The sequence below is a fragment of the Carassius carassius genome, chromosome 32, assembly GCF_963082965.1.
Source record: "Carassius carassius chromosome 32, fCarCar2.1, whole genome shotgun sequence".
Lineage (NCBI taxonomy): Eukaryota > Metazoa > Chordata > Actinopteri > Cypriniformes > Cyprinidae > Carassius > Carassius carassius.
This window is the reverse complement of record NC_081786.1, coordinates 19,747,978-19,767,081: the sequence shown is the minus strand read 5'-3', so window position 1 is coordinate 19,767,081 and position 19,104 is coordinate 19,747,978. Positions and strand designations below refer to the sequence as shown.

Sequence of the window (19,104 nt, the reverse complement as noted above, 5' to 3'; positions counted from 1 at the left end):
ATTGCCAATGCTTTTATTACGGTATATTGCATTATCACGGTACTGAAATTTAGTTTTAAAAAGTGATCATAATACAGTAGGTATTAGGTTAAATAACTTTTCTTAAAACAAAAAAAACTGAACATTTAAATATAATAAAGCAATAAAGAAAATATATAAAGTTAAAAGTTTTACACTGATAAAAGTGCATAATAACTATAAGACCAAGAGGTATCACTTTAAAAGAAGAACTCATTAGTTAACCATTAACATTCACAATGAGCAATAGCTACATTTGCTACAGAAGTTATTCATCTGTCAAAAAATACAAGACTTAGTTCTTGATAGCTCATTAAATAACAAATAAATGTGTTATTAAATATTGGAATACCTAAGATTAATGTGTTCAGAAGAATTTTTCATTGGCAGTTTATGTTAACTAATTAACTAATGTTAACTAATGAAGCCCTAATGTAGAGTGTGAAAATTATTCTTAAAATGCATTCCAAATTCTGAATAATTTGTAATATATAATTATTCAAGGTATTTAGAAGTGCCCACGATAACAATATAGTGCATATTCATTACTGTGATATAGCGCATTACCGAAAACCAGCACGTGTCTATGCGGAAACGATCGCTGCACTACAGCAGACGCAACGCTCCTGAACACACTGCCGGACAGCAACTATGTTCAGTGTGCACACTTTATTAATCTGTTACATGAAAATGGAAAAAAATATCCACTGCAAACAGATTAATGTGAATTCACAGCCCTGAGTAAGAGGCAGCAGTCCGCCATTACTGTTTTCTCGCTGTAGCTGCTTGTCAGCACTAAACAGGAATAACAAGTGTTGCATTTTTGGATGCACAAACGAACATAGGAGTCTCCATAGACTCCCTTCATCTATTCTGCTAAAGACTAGTGGTCGACCGATTTTATTGTTTTGTTTGAGTTGATGCCGATATCTTGGAAAGCAGGGTGGCCGATGACTGATATAAAGCCGATATCATTTTATTTAATATTTAAGAAATTTTAAATCATTTGAAAATGGATTAAAAAAATAAATGTATAAATAAACAGAAAACACGCTATAGTGCAGGATACAAATGCACACAAGTTTGCAAGGTTTTTGAAATTAGATTTTCATTAGTCATTCAAAGATTTGTTTAAATATAACTATGGAATGATATTGCGGACTTTATTCAAAAGGCATTGCAAATTGTATTTGCAATTGCGTTTTCAATTTGTGGACGCATAAAATGTGACAATCCAAACGCAAATGCAAATCGCGCATTACCGTTTTCATTTTCGATTAAGTGAATGCACAGTGTCTGCCAAATTTAAAATGGAAATGCAAAGTCCGTTTGCAATTGTGTTTCCCATATCTTAGGAGCTATGAGCCTGTCATATTTAAATAGCAATATTAATTACCACATTTGCCTTTTCACTCTCTCTGCACTGTGCATGTAAACTGCCAAAACTCAAATGGAATCGTAATACCTTTTGCATTTGAATTTCCAACGTCTACACGGAAACCTGTCAATCAAGTGACAGGGGTGGGGCCATTTTATTGGGCGTGTTTGCATTGGGAAGTGACGATCGTACTAAAATGTAATATGTTTTTACTAGGGTAAATATGAGTTAACGACAGTGTTTATAATTAAGCCACAGTAGCCACAAATGTACAGTTGTCTTAGACGAATTCTCCTTGATTCAGCAGCTGCACGATGTACAGCAGAGAGTCCTGTCTTGAATCTAGAGATCTGGTGTGACTTCAGTGTAGCTTGGTAGCTCAGTGGTTAGTGACTGTCATCTCTCACGGCACACAGTCTTTTAGCGCGTGTTCGAAACCCGGGCCGACACAGACGTTCTTTATTTTTTTGTTTATCCTACTAACTTCAGCCGCCAAACGGGCGATCATACAGTGAGGAAAATTGCAGTAGTCAAGGCGAGCTGACATGTTATCAAGTACGCTGCTGTTTGCAGAATTACCGGACCTGCGTCCTCGCAGACATCACACTCCCGAGTCGAATGCACAAAGTCTGAACTACTGAGGATGCAAGTCCGAAATCAGCGGCTGAAGTTAGTAGGATCACTAACCACTGAGCTACCAAGCTACACTGAAGTAGCACCAGATCTCTAGATTCAAGACAGGACTCTCTGCTGTACATCGTGCAGCTGCTGAATCAAGGAGAATTCGTCTAAGACAACTGTACATTTGTGGCTACTGTGGCTTAATTATAAACACTGTCGTTAACTCATATTTACCCTAGTAAAAACATATTACATTTTAGTACGATCGTCACTTCCCAATGCAAACACGCCCAATAAAACGGCCCCACCCCTGTCACTTGATTGACAGGTTTCCGTGTAGACGTTGGAAATTCAAATGCAAAAGGTATTGCAATTCCATTTGAGTTTTGGCAGTTTACATGCACAGTGAAGAGAGAGTGAAAAGGCAAATGTGGTAATTAATATTGCTATTTAAATATGACAGGCTCATAGCTCCTAAGATATGGGAAACACAATTGCAAACGGACTTTGCATTTCCATTTTAAATTTGGCAGACACTGTGCGTTCACTTAATCGAAAATGAAAACGGTAATGCGCGATTTGCATTTGCGTTTGGATTATGTCACATTTTATGCGTCCACAAATTGAAAACGCAATTGCAAATACAATTTGCAATGCCTTTTGAATAAAGTCCGCAATATCATTCCATATATAACTGCGTATTTGCTGAATGCTGAAGTCAAACCAGAAAGTACAATAATTTTTGCCTTTCTATTACTAACAATATAAAAGCAATCGTTATAATTATTTTTTGTATACATTTTAATTCCTTTGTTTAACAGTTTTATCTGATTATTAGACAGACTTCTGTCTGTGGACATAATTGTTAACGATAAACTGTGTGCTCTGGCGCTGCTGTTCTCAGCACCATCAAAATAAACGAATGCATCGGCAAACAGAAAAACTTATTGGCCGATGCAGATATTTGAAAAAGGTCAAATATCAGCCTTGGCGATATATCGGTCGACCATCACTAAGGTTACTGTGGTTAATCTTAATTTTTAAAGAAAATATCCTGATTATAAAAGAGGGATCAATACCGATACTTTGTGCATAAACATTAGATCCAGACAAAGCAAGCACACTTTGTTTTTCAAAGCCTTTCTGAAAGAGACTCTTGGCAGTCTGCAAGGCTAATGTTGCTAAAGCTACCATTGTCTCTGTCTGTTTTCATGTGCTATCAGAATGACTGTAAATAGGAATGTGGTAGTTTAAAATTGTACATAAAAGTAATGTAATGATGACTGCGAGTTTGAATTTTCAAAGCATGATATTTGTTTTGTTTTTGCCAGTCAACCCTCTACATTGCGAGTAAATCACTCACATGCGCGACTACATCTTCACTCTGGGCGACTAAATGGTGTCTAATATTAGCCAATGGCTAATTAATTCTCAGATTTTACTCATCAGTGTGTGAGTTGGATAGGGCCGTGACGGTGGCTGATGTTTACCACCGCGGTAGTCATGGACCAACAACCGCCGGTGGCGCGGTGTTTGAAAGAAAAAAAAAATATATATATATATATAAATGTATAAATATATTGGTGTCAAAATTTGCTCGTTAACGAAGGCGATAATTTTTTTCCAGTTTAACGTATTCAAATCATTTTACGTAGGGGCGGGGATGGCCACCCACTCACAACTGCTGCTTCTGTCACTTTTTCTCAAGACAAGAAGTAAATTTATTCAGTCACAGAATGACTAAACAGGAGACGTTTCAGACACGCGCTCCACTTCACTTTATTATCAGGGGCAAGTTAAGCGAGCGTTGACGGTCCTGTGCTCAAAGGCGGCGCATAAACTATCTGTAAGCAGTGTCGTGGTCAGTTAATTCATGGAATTACCAAAAAAGGTGATTAAAGCTGACTTAAACTGTGCATGCATGTAATATATTTTATATATATTATATACAGGATATATTTATATGTATGCACGTCTAGAAATCAGCCCATCTCACTCATCTAACACATCCTATTTAACTCGTCAGTTAGTGTTTATTTGAGCACTTCTGTCAGTGAACGCCGCCTGCAAAACACTAAAATAAATATCAAAGAAATAATTCAGTTAAGTAGCCTAAATAAGAAAAGTTAAATACCCCCTATCTAACGGACGCGAGCGACGCAGCGCGACAAAATACTCATTATAATCAGTGATGCTCCACTGGATGCAGCACAACACGATATGATAAATCCCCGTCCGGTCTGTGATGTAGGCTACTGACACAGAGTTCATATGTCCTGTATAGACACTAGACAGACTAAACCTGTCGCAACGCGGTTGTGTTGCGTCCGGTTTACTTTTCCACCACCCAGCAAGCTCAATAACTTAGGCCGGCGACACACTGGATGCGTGGCGTGTCCGTTTTTAATTGGGCTCCCATGTTAACAGGTTAGAGCTTGCAGACTGCCTGCGTGAGACGCGCGCGGAAAACGTGTGCATGCTAGAAATAGAACCGACGCCTATCTTTCACGGGACACGCGTGCGTGTTGGAAGCGTTTCCAGGCAAAATATAATAGGAAAATATGTTTATATGTCATTTTGTACACAAATACATATTAATTCATGACATTTTGATGTTTGAAAGTCTATAGGTTGACATAAATTCAGATATAAATGTAATTAAAAAAATAAATAATTATCGATTTTCAAATATTGCACCTGACAAACATAGTATATTTTGCCGTCAAAACTGTTGACGGTGTCCTTTATCAGTAGGCATAGTTGTAGGTGTGTAAAAAAAAAGTTGATATTGTTGTCATGAAGACAAGATCCTGGTCTGTCGGCGGCCTCCCTCTATGTCACCTACAGCAGCAGCAGCGCGCCGCGTCAGGCACGCTTCTGGTGTGTAAAGACACAGACAACGCCACGCTCCTGGGACGCAACAGACATGCCACGCTCACGCCACGCAGCCAGTGTGTCACCGGCCTAACTCTTCATCTGAACAAGCTCTCTTTGAAATAGGAATCGTTGCCATATTTCTTGTTACCATCGTTTATTCATCGCTGTCTCATTTGTATTTGGCCAGTTTGGAGAAAGCCTCACCAAACCTGACCAGCCAGCGTTTGCGATCACGAGAACTTGTGCAAACGCCGATGGGTGACACGAATGCAGATGACTCCAGATCGGTGATGCGGTATTTGCTTTCCCAACAAGATCCATCGCCCAACACTAAATTAATTTGCTGAATGCATAAACTGTATTTTCCTGTGCTCAAATCTGCATATCTAAAGGAATGTTTGAGGTAATTTGTTAATTACCATAGACATAGAATTTGCAACTATTACAGTTATTACACTTATATACAAAACTTTGTATTATGCTTGCTATAGAGTTTGTGACGTAGCGTGCACTACCGCCGGTGGCAGTAGACAACCACGGTAGCAACCGACCACCGCGGTGACGCGGTTGTTACGGCAACCATCACAGCCCTAGAGTTGGAGGCTAGTATAAGTTTAGCACAGATACATTTCACTCGCCGAACACTCTGACTGAGCGCTTCAGAGATTTACTCTCCTTCAGGCAATCTGTGATATTTTTCAGTTCATCTTGATGGATGCGCAAGGCACCTGTATTTGACATACTGTAATCTCTAGTGCGAAGACGCACGAGAGAGAGAGAGAGTTGACGGTAGTAAGCGGAACTAATGCACAAATGTCATTGGCTGGGGTTCACCTATTTTTGTTCCTGTTTTGATTTCAGCAAATCAATTCGAGTGAATACACACACACTGATTAATAATCATGAATCCAGTAGCTCATTAATCCTTAGTGTTTTTTATATTGCTCTTATTAATAGAATTCGTATCATCATCTTATCAGTATTTAAAAAAAAATTTTAAACACTGAATGACCAAAAAAAGCACCACCACCAACTGGACTCAATGACTAATGCATTCTAACATGGTTATCAAGTTTTAATTCAAATGACTATAGTTCTATTAAATAATACTTGATTATCATATTATAATGCTTGACAGACTGATGTTAAGAGTGTACTTTCAGTTATTTAAAAAACTGAATTAAAAAAATTGTGCACCGTCAGCACATTAGTGGTGTTCTGATAATGAGCAAATGTAGAGAAGCAAACATGAATGTCATTAAAATCAGCCTGCTATCAAAACAACTTAACCCATAACCACACATTCATACACACACAGGCTTCCCAAATTGTGCATGGTAATTTGCATATAAAGACTTAGAATTAAGACTATATAAAGACTATTTTGTAGGGTCATCTGGTTGATGTCATTGTGAAAATAACACCACTGGTCTTATTTGTCATGTCAATTTCTAACCCCAAAAAAATAACATTATTATTCTCATTTAAGCTGACAAAGGATGAGAAAAAAACAATCTACCTAAATTATTATAGCCTAATACGTTTTATCCAATAAAATCTAAATGGATAAAATTAAACCCCACCTTTCACTTTCAAATGAATTTTTTTTTCACCTAGAAATATGTACAGGTTATCCAAAATTTCTGTGTGTGTGAATGGTGATCCATGTTTTCAAAGAAGAAAATTCACTACAAGGTGCCTTAAACTTGAGATGCATTCTAGAAAAAAAACTGAAACAGAACTAAGATCACTTGAGAGATACAGACTTCATTGTAGCTCCGTATGATAACAGACAATGGGCGGACTGTTTGTGGAAGAGAACAGAAAGGCTCCAAAAAGTAAGCAGCAAAATTATGCTGCATAATAAGGTGATAAAATATCTTTTATCAAAAATCACATTTGATGTTAAGAGCTTCCATTTCAGTTAGGATGCATCTGTAGAAGGTAGCTGTTTATGTAGGTAGTACACAAGGCACAAACACATTTTTCATTTTTGAGTTAACTTTTCAGTTAAAGGTTCATGTTGGCATGATATTAAAATTCATTATTTATTTTGTAAATGTACTTTATGGATCATATTGTGAAGAATTCATCCATTAAAATGACAGATTTCTCTTTGGTGATGTATCCCAGAGTTCTCCCAGTTATTTAGTCCACTTAACCCCCAAACCACCACAATCAACTGCAAGCTCACATTCATCTTAGAAACTCAGAATCCAACTAACAGCCAATGAAGAGAACTCACTGTAGGGCTGTACGATATGGTCATCACAATATTTTTTCCTTATCATACAATATCAATATTTATCACAATATTCATTTCAATGATGGGGAAGAAAATGCTTACCATTTGGATGTTAGACAATGAGAATGAATGTACATTAAACACAACTGGCTTGTTCACAATTAAACTCCACAAAGTAAGCTACTTTTAAACTTATGTTTTATTTTATTTCTAAATTCTGTTACAATTTAATACATCCACAGTCATTTTATCTAAAGCGACTTACAAATGAGGACAATGCAAGCAATCAAAATCAACAAAAGAGTAGTACACGTAGCAAGGTTTTTTTTTATTCTATAACAAATGAAAACACATAGAATAGGAAAATAAGAGTAAACTAGTGTTAAATGCCTTTTTTGCTTTTGTTAATTGTATAGTAAATAAAAAGATACCATACAAAAAGATTAGAAAAGCTAGTGTTAGTTTTTTATACAAATTGATCATCAAAAATTTTGTCTAACGAAATTAATAAAATAATTTAAAAAAAAAAATTTTAAAATATCAAATAAAAATAAATAATTTACAACAAAACTGCATTTTTGTTTTTTAAATAAGATGCTGCACAAAATAACTGTATAAATTAAAACATGGATGAAAAAATATCTTGGGTGAATGATATTTCTTAAAATTATTATTATTACATTGAGAAGTATACATTAGTATACAATAGTTATATATTTCTTTCATAACTTTTTCCATGTAAAACCAAACATTTATTTTGATCTTTCGGTTTTAGTTTGCGTTTGTCAGTGGTTTTCCTCTAATTAAATGGTGAAAAGCTGATGAAGTTATTCTCAGAACAGCTCATGTGAAGTCACATAATTAAACGAGAAGATGCTAAAAAAAAATTAACACTGCAAACGCATGCGTGTTTGAGTTTATGGTAGGCGAGATGCACTGACTGGCTGCTGTCACCTTTATTTCTGCTGTGTGATAGGCTGTCACTTTAATCCATATCGAGTAAACTATCCAGAGTTTATCATCTTTATCAACGCAAATTTCATTGTGATCTCGATATGATATCTGCCCCATCTAGCCCTACATTTCAGCTCAAAATGACAGCTCAAAGCATTGTGGGTAATGTAGTCTCTGACAGCTACTCACGTGCATGTTTATCAGCGAGGGAGATGAGTGTTGTAGAGATGTCTCTGCGTCGGTAGAAACACACCACTTTGGCCTCCACATTCCCATTCGCTGTCTGCAAAATGGAACAGAGTTGTCACAGCAACAGCTTATAGACCAATCAGCTCCTGGGGAAGCCTCAGTATGCAAATTGAGGATCAAATCAAAACCATGACCTAAACACCTCTGCACTTCCTGGGTGATTTGAGAGGGTTTCGTGATGCAGAGAAGACGAGGAGGGCAGACAGGGTGGTGCAGTGTGATGTTAAAGGATGTTAAAGGCTTACAAGTGTGAACACGGAACAAAAAAAAAAAGATAGAAAGCTGAAGCTTTGAGATTTGTAAGTCAATTAGTTATGGGTTTTTGCCAAGTGCTCACTACTAAACTGAAGCTTGTCACCCTTTGCATACTTAAAAGGATCACTCACCTTGGGACACGAAAGGTGAAATTTTAAATAACGTTCTGGCCACTATTTTCAATAAAATAAAAGTGAATAAGGACTGGGGCTTGTCAAGTTTCAAAAAAGCACCATAAAAGAATAATAAAAATGAGCAAGTTGAACTAGCAAACTGAATTAGCTGAATTGGGGAACGAATTAATCAGACCAAGGGTTTAGAGTTAGGCCCATGATTTAGTCTGGTTTAAAAGGTCTTGGGTTGTCTAAAGAATGTTCCTGCTACTTCTCTCACAAATAAACCAAGAGCAGCTACTTTTATTTATATACTATTGTGTTTATTTACATTTTAGAAGTAGCTTTTATTTTTACAAAAGTTTTCAATTTAATTTAAGTTTAAACGTTATTATCCAAAATGAGTCTAACATCCGTGCACTGAACAGTAAAGTTGAAGTTTATTCATCTTTAATTCAATTCAATTCGCAGGGCACTTACGTTCGATTAAAGACAACGCTTGAATGCTGCTGTCTGAACAAGAGACCTCCTTACTGAAGTGAAAGTGTTGACTGGTGTCACTATCTTGTGAACGCACTGGTGGATCGCCACCAAATTCAGGCATCCCTTCAGCTCAAGGAGCCCTCTTGAACAGCACTTCTACCTCTGCACAGTAATATAATCACCACTGAGAACTCCCCCAAACTACTACCAATAGTGCAGGCGTGCAGGGAGATGGGGAGGGGGAGTTTTCAGGAGTGATGATATTACTGCGCCGAGGTCGAAGTGCTGCGAAGTGCTCTTCCGCCATACATTATAGTTATAATCTTTTATCTTCGTAGAAAATCGCCACGTTTTATTTTGGTTCACCATACTTATGTAACTACTCATGTAAGCGTCTTTAAACAGGGAAAACATGGAAGTGTTTTCCAGCCACTTTCTTTTTTTTAACCGACAATGTGTAACTGCATGTGAAAATTAATACTTCAATATCTACAATACTTAAGCAGTTTATTTAATCTCAAGTCTCAATGAAATACTGACATTTTCTCTTTCAGTGATGCTCAAAAATGCTGCCTATCTAGGCAGGTTACTAGGTTTTGAAACAGCCGACTCTTGCTGAAGAAGCTCATTCTCTCAACTCCGTAGCCCAACCGGATGATACAGTGTTTTTAATACATCGTTTTTACGCGTTTTTAAGCCAGAGCTGTCAAACATGTGTAGAGATACAATGTTGTTTCTAATGTACATAACAACTTACAACCCTCTACAGACACCTTGGCAATTGAATCGCCATTGGCTAGTATTTATTTTAGTTTACTTGGCAGTCAGTCAAGCTTTATAATAATCAAGTAGAATTTAAGAATAGAACTTTAGGAATTAGAAGTAAACTTGATAACCATGTTTGAATCCTTATTAGTCATTTTAACTGAACATTTTAACTGGACTGGTGGTGGTGCTTTTTTGGTCATTCAGTGTTTCTGTAAAAAAAAAAAAAAAATACAAAATAAAAATAAAATTGGGGAAAAAAAACCTTACAATTCTCCTGATAAGATAATAATAATACGATTCCTACTAATAAAAAATATAAAACACCCTAAGGATTACTAAGGATTAATGAGCTGCTGGATTCATGAATATTAATTAGGTTTTGTGTGTTCGCTCGAACTGATTTGCTGAAATCAAAACATGGACAATAATAGGTGAGCGCCAGCCAGTTCTTAAAAGCTGAATTCTTCCATAGGAATGCTGTTATTTTGACAGGAAAATACAACAAATAATATTATTTAAATGTAGCACGTCAATCCCCTCTCTCTCTCTCTTTCTCTATGTGAGAAACCGACGGCGATTTGTGCTCCTTAACACTAGAGTTTACGGTACATTATACAGGTGCGTTGCGGATCCATTGAGGAAAAAAAAGCACAGATCGTCTGACGGAGAGTCAGATAGTGTTTGCGAGTGAAAATATCTGTGCTAGCCTCCAACTAACACACTGGCGAGTAAAATCAGAGAATTTATTAGCCATTGGCTAATATTAGACATCATTTAATAGCCAGAAGGAAGATTAAGTTGCATATGAGAGTGATTTACTCGCAATGTAGAGGGTTGACTTCCTAGCCACCGAGCTATAACTTCTGAAAAAGTACTTGAAGACTGGAAATAAAATGCATCTCCCGGACCGCATTAGACACGCGACCGATAATACTGTCGGTGAGTTAGTTAAAAACAATAAGATAAACACAAACTGTCCATATAATCAAAAACGTTGCAGAATGCGGGAGGAAAATGAACTTACCGGGGTTTGACAGAGACGTGACAGTATGCGGAAACTTGTGCACGATAACGAATTCAACTTCACGCGATCTTGTATTTCATGAGCGCGTGCTATAAAACAAACTGTAAATAACCAACAAATATATCACTCCGCCAGCAGCAATAACTTCAGCTGCAAACACTGTACTGGAAACAACGCCACCGTTTTGGGCCCGGTTTACACCGCCTTTCTCTACAGAGCTGCTTCGGATGATATTACACTTTATTGCGTGTTGTTCACACACCAGGGATAAAAATTAACTTTTTTTTTGTCCACCGGTCGGGTGAAACAGTATGCTATTGTTATTTACCCGCCACGGTGGCTGGTAGGTGAAGCGAGTTTACCCGCCACAACACAAAATCACCCGCAATTGGTTGGTGGCGGGTGCTAATTTCCATCCCTGCCACGCACTACAGTGATTAAGTCCACGCACTGAGATGGGAGAGGTATGTATCAACTCAACTCCAAGTTAAAGGAAGAACATAGTGAAATATGGAAAAACTGTAGCGTTTACTGTTAAAGCGTTTCATCCAGGTCGCCAGTATCAAACAATGGAGCATGCTCTGCTGGAAAAACTAAGTAATTACACCATTTCCAGCATTTTATCTGCATTATATGTAAAAAAAAAAAAAAAAAAAAAAAAAAAAAAAAAAAAAAAAAAAAAGGTTACCGATAACGATACCAATATATCGGCCAAAGGCTCATATCGTCCGATAATTCCAGCAAAACTATATATCGGTAGGGCACTATTTAGCATTTAAACTTTTTATATCTGTCAGTAGTCAAAACAACATTTTGTTTACATTTTTAAACGCAAGTTCAAGTTATAGTTTAAATATATATAGTTTTAGTTAACAAAAGCATTAGTAATTGCTTCATAGGATTTAGAATATAGCACAAAAGCCGTATGGACTACTTCTATTTATTTATTTAACTCATTTTGGAGCCTTAAAAAAAAACCCAGTCCTTTCATTACATTACAAAGATTTTTCCAATCTCTCGCAATTGCATTGCAATTTGTTCAGACCTGCCACTCACAAGTACACACAAAATGAACACTGCGACTTGGTTACAATCCGGGCTTTTTTTTTCTTCGCAAACTTAAAGCATTAAAGGATGACCAGTTTCAGTCTTATAGTGTTCGATTGGCTTTTAGCAAACACACACAGACTGATCTGTCACTCACCTTGTTGAGTTCCTCTATTCGCCTGATCAGCAGTGGGTTACTGGAGGAGTTTTCGAAATAAACATAATCTGTAAGGAGAGAAAGAAACAACCATTATTGTTCACACACCTACAGGCGACAGGCAGCGACAGGCAGCATCTCCTGTCACGCTCCCACACCTGCTGAGGCTTACCGGACTGTTTCAGAGACTAAACAGAGCATTCTCCGCCGGGATACATGACAGAAGCGCCGCCGCCTTTTGGCGAGCTCCCCAACAACAACACTTAAAAACAAATGTGTTGACACTGTGAAAAGCTATGGTGTTTGTAACTCCACCTCAATGATAACCTTCAGCGGCCACTTTTGCCTGGCACCAAACGACAAGCCAGTATCAGGACTATCAGAGAGAAAACAGACCATTAAACCCAAACAAGACCTATTTTTTTTTTTTTATATAAATTAAGAATACAATTCAAATACACAATCTGAATAAATCTCTTCTATCATGAGCAAGTACTTAGCGTTTGAATTAAATTCATTTTGAATTTTAAAATTAAAATCAAATAATTTACAACGCCAAAAATGTCAAATACAATCATCCTGATAATGTAATAATGAAAGAAACAAATGAAGATCTTGAAAAGAATGCCTTCAGTATTGCTTGAAAAACACTGTCTACCAAATCAAGGTCATGTGTTGCGACCAATAAAGTCATGTGGTGCCATCAACTAGCAGAGAAACATAAAAAAACAAAACATAAAACAGGAAATTGCCACTGAGACAACCCCTGCAGAACATCATGACTGTTTTTCAAGGTCAAAAAGCCTCTTAAAATGTCAGATAATTTGACTTATGACGAGACAAGGTTAGTTCCGGTACTTTAACATCATGTGCTGCAACAATATTTATTAATCAAGTTCAAATGTGTGTAAAAAAGAAAATTAAATTGAATGTACACACACGCACGCAAATATATATGTACACACTTAAAAAAAAATCTAAAAACATGGCATATGGGTTTTAAAAATGTTTTTTAAAAGATTATTTTATCATAGCCCCACTTTTGCCATTGACCCTTCTACCAATTCTCTCAGTTCCTTCTTTCTTATGTCAACCCTCCTTTTCCCGATGTATTTGTGTGTGTCTGTCTTTTGTGCGTGTGCTGTTGGCCTTGCTCCAGGGTGTGTGGGCTCTGTGCAGGCTTACAGCTCTGTGGGACGTCCCCCGCAGGCCTCAGGCTTGGTGGGGTGCCTGGTCTTAACCCTGTGCGTGCCAGGACCTCTGGCAGATTACAGACGGCATACACACACACACACACGCACAGTAATTCCATGGTTTGGTGGCGGGGGGCGGGGAGACAGAACATCAAGTCTGGCAAAAACACGTTTGCAAACTCAGTGTTTGGTAACACAGCCATGTGAGCCTACAGTTCCCGTTTCAGAGAGATGTCTGTTTACTAATACATCAAAAAGGATGATTTTCCTGAGAATCTAAAGGGCAAAAAAAACAAGTGGGACTAAACTTTCAGGACAGACGGCTGAGAATTATAAACATTGGTTTTAGTTTTGAAATACAGCACTATCAAACCCTTTTTTTATTTTAGAATTTTTGCCACTGAGAATAAAAAGATGAGAAAAGATGAGAATAAAGAGATGGCATGAGAATAATGGCATGATACACGAGGCAAGTCAAACTGGACTTACAGATGACTTCTGTCATCATTTACTCACCCTCATGTCGTTCCAAAGATATTATGAAAAATGTTGATAACCAAACAGTTTCAGCTCCCATTTACTTCCATATTTTTTGTCTATACAATGGAAGTCAATGGAAAGCAAAACTGTTTAGTTACCAATATTTTTCAATATTACAAGTGTTCATCTGAAGAAAGAACAGGTTTGTAACAACATGAGGATGAGTAAATGATTACAGACCTGGCATTTTGGGGTGAACTATTCCATTCCCAAAATACAAATGTGATATGCTCCATATGAAAAGAGATTACAATATCAAAGTAAAACTGCAACATAATACGACTTCAAGGTAATATAATCGGTCAATTAATACAATCCAGTTAGAATATATTTGACGTTTAATGTTGAGCAGAATTTTCAGACCAATGATATTTCATGCTGGGTGGGCTCCGTGCTGCCCAGCTCAATATCACAGAAAAAGAAACACTCCTCATATCCACAGCTGATTAGGGCAAAATGTTGATTTACATGTAACAGATAGCTTTTATCACCTGTCACATTATACCATCAGGCCTAGAGCGGACACACTGCTGGCCATAAACATGTCCTGTTCAAAAAAAAAGCTCAGTGATCATTTCTATGCTTGTTTTCAGATTTTGAATGCATATTTTTCTATAATATAGAATTATTAAACTACCACTGAAAGTGCTGAAAGAGAATAATTATTTTATTTAGCAATGTTGCACTCAACTGATCAAAAGTGACATCAATGATACTATTTATCAGTATCATTACTTTTACCATATTTTTAGTAAAAAAAAAAATTAAAATTTATTTTTAAAAAGCAGACTTGTATAAGACTTTTTTTTTTACATGAAAAAATCTTATCAACTCAACGTTAACATGGTAGTAGTGTATACATTTATATATATAAAAAAAATATATATATATATATAAAAAAACATACCTTTATAAAAACAACAGTAGCATGAGCACAAAAGCAAACTGGTAAATGTATAGCATCGCTAGTCAAGTGCCCTAAAAATGCAGCAACTTGAGCAATCTGATCTTGTCTGCACTATGACCAAATACAGATCTAAATTTCCTGTAACGGGTTTTCTGTCTGCGAGATCCAGTGAACAGATAAATTCGGTGATGTAACTGGGGTGTTGAGATTTCAAGAACTTTGGGACCTATAAAAAAAAAGTGGTCAACGACCACAAAAGTTCGGGAACCTCTGACATTCACAGTCCTGAATCGTCCACTCCATCTGAGATTCATTCAGCCATGTGCGCCTGACTATATCTATTGGAGTGTATGCGTAAGACTAGGACCACACCTCTTTGCTGCTTTTTTAATGAGTACAAGTTCTACCAGAGGCCTCACGGTCCGGGGCAAAACCCGACATGGAGTCAGAACCTCACACAGAACCTGGAAGAAAAGCTTGCAGAAGACCTGGAGGCATCACCACAGCTGTCTCTCACAGCTTCTGCCAACCCTCCTGCCATCTCAGCCTGCCTGTGCCCACAGCGATCGCTGTGCCCCCATCCCCCCACCAATCAGCATGCGACAAGCCTGTGACATCACAGTGCAGTCAAATATCCTGCGATCCAATCCGTGCATGTTGCAGAGCCTTACTCAGACTGAGGGTGAAAGAAAGACAGACAGAAAGAGAATGAGAGAGAGATTTAAGTGCACGGAGTCTAACCAGGCCAGAGGAAGTTGAGTGAAGAGAGACAGACAAAGAACGAGAGATACAACAAACAAGCCAAAAAATATTCAAATAATAGTAATATATTTTCATTTTTTTTTTAAATTTCACATAAACATGTAGATGTCATTGAATCAAAGAAATTGCACAAGCACATATGCAATCAAGCTGGACTTCAGGAAGTGTGTGCTGCCCAGAGTTGGACTCAGAGGAACAGGTCTCCATGGCCCAGCCTGCACAGGTCCTCGGAGTGCACAGAGGCCATTCAATCCCCGTCTTAGGACAATCAGACCGGGACCCACGAGACATCCGTTACTATGGCAATACCAGTTAATTCAAGCTTATGCACCAAACACATACACAGAGCATTAGTGCAGCTCTTAGGTTATTCTTGCTCTCTGCCTCCAGCTCAGGGATTCAGGTTATACAACACCTTCTCCAACAATACAGAACCACTGCTCGTCTTTCCACTTAGGAACAAAACGGCAATGGGCCGGGACACACAGGACGCCTAAACCTGCTGGTATTAAACTATGATAAAATATGATTGGGGTGGGCGAAATGGAATAAATATCATAGCAAGATTTAAATCATGATTCTTTGTTACGTTGCTTTGACTATTTATCAAGTTGTCTGAGCAACTAATTTCCCTGTTATAAAGACAAAGCCTTTCAATGTAACAAAATTAAAATAAAAAACAAGAATGGCAGATATTTAGGTCAAAGTGGGCAATGATAACAATTGTTTTCATTTTATCTGTTATAAAAAAAAACAAGAACAAAAAACACATTGCAACTATACATAATATACAAACAATATATTTATATTTTCAGATATAAAGTTCTTCATTCAAGAATAATGATGTTTGTTGTTGTTGTTTTATGTTAAAGGAATAGTAATAGTAAAGGAACCCTAAAATAAAAATGCTGTCATCTGTCTGTCAATTCTGTCATAGTTTTATTTTTATACCATTCACTCACTCAAAAGTGGTTTTAAACCTGAATGAGTTTCTTTCTTCTGCCAAACATAAGTGCTATTTTGAGGAACGTGGAAAACCCAAAAATTGTTGATCCACAGGAAATTCCATAGTATTTTTTGCTGCTATCAAATTCAATGTGGACCAGCAACTGTTTGGTTACCACATTCTTCAAAATATCTTGTGCGTTCAGCAAAAAAAAAAAGAAATGAATACAGGTTTGGGACAACATTTGAGAGAGTAAATAAAGACAAATTAAATTTTAGGGTGGACTATCCCTTTTAATGACAGTTGGCTGCTTGTTTAATACGGTCTCTTTAAGACATACAGGTACATATCCTTTTTTCCCATAACCAGCTGAGTCTATATGTAAACCTTGTGTGTTTTGACCATACTAGCGCAAAAGATACCTTAGTTCAGAAACCATGTTCCTTCTGGTGTCACTTTTGCCCCAAGCCCATTAATTTCTGACTCTCATATGCACTGATCTATCTGCAATGTAGTCGACAGAAATCCACCATAGTGACAGAGAAATGTATTATTATTTAATACATCCTTGCTAAATGACAGTATTCATTTCCTAAAGTCTTACTGACCCCAAATATTTGAACTGTATATAAAATTTGCACATTGCTTTTTATTTATTAATTCTAAGATTAAAGATTTAGTTCACTTCCAGACAAAGATTCTGATAATTTACTCCCCCCTCAATGTTATTCAAGATGTTCACGTCTTTCTTTCTCCAATGGTAAAGAAATTAAGGTTTTTGAGGGAAACATTCCAGTATTTTTCTCCATATAGTGGACTTTAATAGGTTGAAGGTCCACACTGCAGTTTCAGTGCAGCTTTAAAGGGCTCTACTTGATCCCAGCCAAGGAATAAGAGTCTTATGTAGCAAAATGATTGCTAATTTTCTTAAAAGAAAAATATACACTTCATATACACATTTTAACCACAAATGGTCATTTTGCACTAAAAAGTATATAAAATGTTTTTTTGAAAATGACCATTTCGCTAGATAAAACTCATAATCCTCAGATGGGATTGTGCAGGGTGCAGTTTGAAGTCCACTATATGGAGAAAAATCCTGGAAGGTTTTCCCCAAAAACCTTCATTTATTTTTGGCTGAAAAAAGAAAAACATCTTGGGAGTTACATGGGGTGAGAAAATTATCAAGATTTATTTATTTTTTATTCTGGAAGTGAATCCTTTAGATCATTTCAGCACTGAAGTTCCATTAAAGCAACAATCAGGCCTATGTGTAAAACATGGTGATCACGTTGTCCAGCATCATTTGAGAATGAAGAAGCATCTTGTGAGTTAAATTGAAAGCTAGGAAAGGACAGACCATCTTTGGTCATTTTTGCCTGTTTTCTTGAGCGTCCCACCCCAAAAGAGGTGTTAATATATTATGTAAAGTAAAAAAAAAATATCCCAACCTTTACAAACTAGGGATGTGCACGGATAGTCGAACATTCGAATATTCGTTCTGTTCTAATTATTCGATAAATAAAAATGATATTCGAATTTCGCAAAAAAAAAAAAAGTTCACAATAAAACCTAATTTGGTCACTTTCTGTGATTCTCCACGGCATATTTGAAGGTGTATGCAAGCAAAAAAATAATTAATGAATGATTAAGGGGCCATTCACATATCGCGCCTAATAAGGCGTGGAAAAGGCTATGCGCTCCGCTTTCTCCTTCTTTCCAAAGCGCTCGGGCAGAAGCGCTCCTGAGGCGACGCGTTCTCTCCATGAAGACGCAGAAATTTCAGCAAACGATAAATGGATTTGCAGCACAAAAAAAATCGCTTTCAGTAGCTCTGCTACTAAATTTATTTCAAAATGGCAATCCATATACAGCTATGATCAGCTGTTCCTTCATCTTGGCTGAGCTTTCAACGTTGTTACAGGAAAGGATGAAGCTGAATGTTTAGTTCTTGTCACATGACCTGCGGTGCACTTGTGGCATTCTGAAAGTTGAGATGTTTTTAACTCGATGCTGTGCGGACGCGCCTGGAAAAAACGGGACGGCGTCGCACCGCGTGCGCATCGCGACCGCGTCGCTTTCATTATGAGCGCGCATACCGCGCGCCTACATTGGAAATAACGAACTTGAGCATGCAAAAGACGCGATATGTGAACGCCCCCTAAAAGAACTGCGGTCTTCTACAGTACTTCAAATATGCTGTGGAGAATCACAGAAAGTGATCCAAGAACATTGTTGCAGCATCTCTCAAGCAACGAATAAACACCGCTAACTTGGAGAATGCAGTGAAAACTCCTCTTCTCGCTTCTGCCCTAGACCCTCGGCACAAACATCTCAGGTTTCTCGATGAAAACATGAGAGAAGTAAGAAAAAAAAAGAACATTTTCCTTGATGCGAATGGTGCGGATGCAGCCGCCACCAATGATGAAGAAGATGCAATGCCCACTCGTCGGAAAAGGCTGAGCCAGTTCTCCAGCGATTACAGAGAGTCCAGCCGAGACGAGTGGAAACAGTTCTTGCTGGAGCCATTTATTCCACCAGATGAGGATCCAATTCAGTGGTGAAAC

General features: G+C 37.4%; 1 protein-coding gene across 1 annotated transcript in view; it reads right to left on the bottom strand.

Annotated features, from left to right (window-relative positions):
• LOC132112937 (metastasis-associated protein MTA1-like) overlaps positions 1–19,104 on the bottom strand; it is a 55,898-nt gene that overhangs the window by 28,858 nt on the left and 7,936 nt on the right. The window contains exons 2-3 of the mRNA XM_059520698.1: positions 12,190–12,257; positions 8,283–8,376 (exon numbers count right to left, since the gene is read on the bottom strand). Of these exons, the coding sequence (XP_059376681.1) occupies positions 8,283–8,376; positions 12,190–12,257 (162 nt within the window). The remainder of the gene's footprint in view (positions 1–8,282; positions 8,377–12,189; positions 12,258–19,104) is intronic.